The 4,973-nt window shown below is 43.8% G+C and overlaps 1 protein-coding gene across 1 annotated transcript; it reads right to left on the reverse strand.

Moving 5' to 3' along the window:
- Positions 1–2,199: 2,199 nt before the first annotated feature.
- Positions 2,200–3,790, reverse strand: LOC146599258 (potassium voltage-gated channel subfamily A member 1). The gene has a single exon (XM_085298803.1). It carries the CDS (start codon positions 3,754–3,756, stop codon positions 2,281–2,283), a length of 1,476 nt encoding a protein of 491 aa, XP_085154929.1. The 5' UTR covers positions 3,757–3,790; the 3' UTR covers positions 2,200–2,280.
- Positions 3,791–4,973: the final 1,183 nt, after the last annotated feature.

A 4,973-nucleotide genomic window follows, 5' to 3' on the forward strand; every position in this document is an offset into this window, starting at 1 on the left:
GCCTACATTATTTAAGATCACAGGTTATTATCTTCCAGCACCTAGCAGTCAAAACTGTCAAATTGCAGAATAGGCCTTCTCCTAGCTTTGCTTTCTTTACCAGACCATGCTGAGAGTAGAGTGGAGATAGAGACCAGAAAGAAGAATGACTTTAAGGATCTGTGGTGGGATTTAAGATTTGATCTTTTGCTGAAAGTGGATGAGAGAAAGAGAGATAGGCACTGAAAACCCTTTCTCACCTACCTCCTGGGGAAATCAAGGAAAAGAAAAGTGCAGCCCTCCAATCCGATTGCCTGACTGGGTGATGTTGCAGTTAATGTTAGTCCTAAATTCCTCCTGTATCCTGCTGTTCTGGGAGAGGCTGCCAGAGAGCCATCTTGGGGAAATGAAGAACAAATACAATGATGGCAGTGATGTTTCTTTAAACAACCTAGAGAAACTTGAAGTCTTGCATAAACATAACTATGACTTATATGGCAGAGGTAAATGCTGAGCCTATAGCATTGGACTCTCAGAGGAAGGAAGGTATCCCATGGGCATTGGTGGTCTTTGCCCTTCTCTTCTGTGTCCCTCTCACTCAAACTCTCTTTTTCTTTCCTCCTCTGTCTCTTTCTGTTCTTTGTCAAGACGCCTTATAGACCACTCCTAACCCTGCCTTGGTGCTCTGTCCCTTCCTTCATTGTCTCTAATCTGCTCAGTTCCTGGAGGCACTTTCAGCAATTCAGTGGATATAAGATAAAGGCACTACACAACTATCTGTAACAATCTGTTGAGTTTCTTCAGTGAGTTTAAGGGGAATAAAAAAATCCTGAATAATGACTACAAAAGAAACTAGCTGCTGCAGTTTGGATGCATATAATAGGTTTCATTTACATTCTGAGAATGCACTGAAGGCATGCATCTGAACCTTTCAACAATACAGGATACTAGTTCTTAGGTGTTGCTATATATACCTTGACTTCTTAATTTTCCATACAGTTTTCCCTTTAAGGAATATGTTCTTTTCTGACAATGCCTGGACAAAAGCCAACATATTTCCCTGAGCAATGCAGGAAAACCATCAGGTTTCTCTAGTCAGTTCATTCAGGCCCTCAGTCTAACAAGCATTTTTTAATTTTGTTTATTATTATTATTATTATTATTATTATTCAATTCATGCATTAACTAATTCAAGTTACACTTTAATCAAATAGGCCATAATGCTGAATATTTGAACATGCTTTGATCTTCAAAAGTTATTGTTCCCTTTTGACTAACATACGCACTTAAATACAGTACTTTAAATTACTAGCCAACAATTTAATAAATTAAGGAGTGCACTTTTGGTGAATGCAAATCAAAAAGAAAAAGAAAAAAAGAGAGATAAAGGACCTATTTTTATAAGATTCAGTTCAAACGAAAGCTTATCTGCTATTGTCTGAGGTAACATTTCAGGCATGCGATTATAAAATAAATAGTATCAAATTCAAACATGCTTCTATTAAACTGCATTGTGCTATCTTGCAACAGAGGGACTAAACGTTTTGTATCCAGTTCTAGACAGGGAAAAGGAAAAGTGTGTTTAAACCATCTGCATTTAAGAAAACTTAGCAACTTTGCAGATGTTTTGTCTTCAGTTTTGTTTGTTTGTTTCCCTCTTTTAGGATAGTTCTTCTAAGGACAGCAAAAAACACCAAGCTTAAGTGTATTTTTAATAAGGTGCTGTGTGTATCTGTAGATTAGAACTAGGTAATTTTTCTCATGGGGGGTGGAGGGAAAATTTGCACTCCTTCATAAAAACAATGACAAATGCTTGCTGCATATTTTTGCTAAACTTTTTATTATCTGATGCACTTTCTTGCAATTGTGCAGTTTTGCAGAATATTTTTACTGGAATCCATGCATATGATTTATAGCTTTAAAAACTGTCTTAATTAATTTAAAGTTGACTTAACTAAAAAAAAAAAAGAGAGAGAGAGAGAGAAAAAAGTTTAGATCTACCATCATATGGTTTAAAACTAAACTAGTTCAAATGGTTATCACTTATCAGGTGGAAATTTTATGGTTTAAAACTAAGCTAGTTTAAATGGTTATTATTTATCGGGGGAAATTTTTTTTAATAAACAAAATCTTATTTTTCATGGATCCTGGAAGCTTCTTTATCATGGAGCAAAAATTCGCAATGCAACAATGCATTTACGAGGTAAATAAAGCATTCAAAGGCTATCAGTAAAGCATCTACAAAGTGTGACTATGTCACTTAAAGTCTTCAAGATGTGAATGGGGATTTTGTTTTTTTGTTTATACATCAGTCAGCAGCTTGCTTTTATTAACGCAGTTTTGGTTGGCTACAGTACAGTTGCCAGTTCTGAGATTAGCCTCTCTAAAATTGTCTATGCTATTATTCATATCCTCTTCGATTTCCATGTACTCAGATTTGCTGATTGTGGAGGAGCTGCGGCGACTGAGATCACTGTCAGATGCTAAATTAGGGGAGCTAACATGAAGTAACTGAGCCTGTTCTTCCCCTTCTGTTTCTCGGTGGTAGAAGTAGTTGAAGTTGGACACGATGACAGGTACAGGCAGGGCAATTGTCAGCACACCAGCGATGGCACACAAGGAGCCTACGATTTTGCCTCCAATTGTCACAGGGTACATGTCACCATAGCCCACAGTGGTCATGGATACCACCGCCCACCAGAAAGCATCAGGGATACTTGTGAAATGAGACTCAGGTTCTTCAGCCTCAGCAAAATATACCGCACTAGAGAACAAGATCACCCCAATGAAGAGAAAGAAGATTAGTAAACCTAGCTCTCTCATGCTTGCTTTGAGGGTCTGTCCCAAAATTTGGAGGCCCTTAGAGTGCCGGGAGAGTTTGAAGATTCGAAAGACTCTTACCAGTCTGATGACTCTCAGGATGGCCAAGGAGGTGGCCTGCTCCCCTTTCTGAGTCCCCTCTCTCTCGGCCATCTCAGTGCCCAAGGTGATGAAGTAGGGGATGATGGCCACAATGTCGATAAAGTTCATGATATTCTTGAAGAAGTCAGTCTTGCTGGGGCAGGCAAAGAAGCGTACCACCAGCTCAAAGGAGAACCAGATGATACACAAGGTCTCCACAACAAAGAATGGATCAGTGAAGATGTTGGATTTGTAGACTTGGGTAGTGTTGTCAGTGCGCTGCACAGTATACTCCTTGTCCTCCTTCAGCTCAGGTAATGTCTCTAGGCAGAAGATCACGATGGAGATGAGGATCACCATGACAGAGACTATTGCAATGACCCTTGCAGGCCCAGAGCTCTCTGGGTACTCAAAGAGGAGCCATACTTGGCGTTGGTATTCTTTCTCAGGTAAGGGTCTCTCCTCATCTTTGATGAACCCTTCATCTTCACGGAACTTCTCCATGGCCTCTTCACCCAGCTCATAAAACTTGATTTCCTCAGAGAACATGTCTAGGGGCACATTGACTGGCCGGCGAAGCCGCCCTCCGGACTGGTAATAGTAGAGGATGGCATCAAAGCTGGGTCGATTCCGGTCAAAGAAGTACTCATTGCGCAAGGGGTCAAAGTACCGCATGCGCTTCTTGGGGTTGCCCAGCAGTGTATTGGGAAACTGGGCTAAGGTCTTCAGCTGTGTCTCAAAGCGTAGACCAGCAATGTTTATCACTACGCGCTCACAGCACTCATGGTCATCGTGGACAGCAGGCTGGTAGCTATCCTGAGGGTGGCCAGGTAGTGCGGAAGTCTCATCAATGTTCTCTCCAGCCATCACGGTCATTGTGGCACACAGGATGGGAGACCCAGGGCCAGGGAAGACAAGGGAGGGAGAGGAGCTTGAGAGTGGGCAGGAGGATGGAGGGGAGCAGAGAATTTCAGGACAATGTAGTGCAGGATGGTGAGGGGAGGGTTAGGGTCTGGAGGGAGGAATGATGACTTGGGATGAAGCTTGAGGAAGGGAAGGAAGAGGAGCCTAAATGATAGAAATACCCAAACAAGGAAAGGATAGGTAGAATGAGGGGAAAGGTGTCAGGGATGAAAGGAGGGTGAAGAGCGGAGTGAACAAGTATCTTAGGGGGAGGAGGGAGAAGAGGGGAGGTAAGGTGAGGTGTCCCGTCCTCCCAGACCAGGACACACAAGGCGTATGGGGCTCACACCCCAGGCTAGGGTCCCCTCCCCAGCCGTCTCCTTTTGCCTTTAACTCGATCCGGCCGTTTTTTTCTCCAACTCGACCATTGCTGCGGCTGCTGTCACAGAGTTACCACACACACACACACACACACACACACACAAACAAATAAATAAATAAATCACAGGGCGGCTGGGAAGTGAGTTCTTGCAATGCCAACTCAGCAAATTTCCATCACCTTTCTCCCCCCTCCTTCATCCTCCCCCCCTGCCCCAGTCCTCTTCTCTTGTGTGCTGGGGAAGAAGTGATGGAGATGCTCTGCTTTTGAAGGCATAAAGCTCACTTGTAGGATGAAGGCTGCCAGGGAGAAGAGAAACCAGCCTCCAAGCCCCACCATGCACATACTCTCAGACGCAATGGATTGGCTTTCACACCAGCAAGAAACATCCCACTCTGCCCACTAGGGCAGCACATGTGAAGCCCTACATGCTCCCACACAGCCCCAGATGCGTGCAAGGACCATCAGGGTAGGAAGAGGCCAATCCAGACTCACAGCCTGGCCCTACCCTGAGCTCCTCCAGAGGGCTTTTCAAGAGAACTCACGGGGTCAGCTCCTCCCGTAAGTTTCCTGTCCGGCACACTCTCCCTTTAACAGACTGTGGAAACTTAGCTGAGCACTGATAACTTCATCACACCAAGGTGGTGGGGGTGGGGGTAAAGGATGGGGAGTGGAGCATCTCCCCTTTGCTTCACTGCAGCTAAACAGATGAGCAAGGGAGATTGAGAGGGAAAACACACACGCACACATGCACACACCTATCCCAAAATAGCGAGTCCAACAGTGAGGGAGAATGAGTTTTTCCTTACCT

The sequence above is a fragment of the Rhea americana genome, unplaced genomic scaffold (genome assembly GCF_003343005.1).
Source record: "Rhea americana isolate MKP2758 unplaced genomic scaffold, rheAme1 scaffold_142, whole genome shotgun sequence".
Taxonomy (NCBI): domain Eukaryota; kingdom Metazoa; phylum Chordata; class Aves; order Rheiformes; family Rheidae; genus Rhea; species Rhea americana.

What these genes read in the sequence shown, in the direction of transcription:
- LOC146599258 (XM_085298803.1), bottom strand. Translation starts at nt 3,756, where the DNA reads ATGACCGTGATGGCTGGAGAGAACATTGATGAGACTTCCGCACTACCT.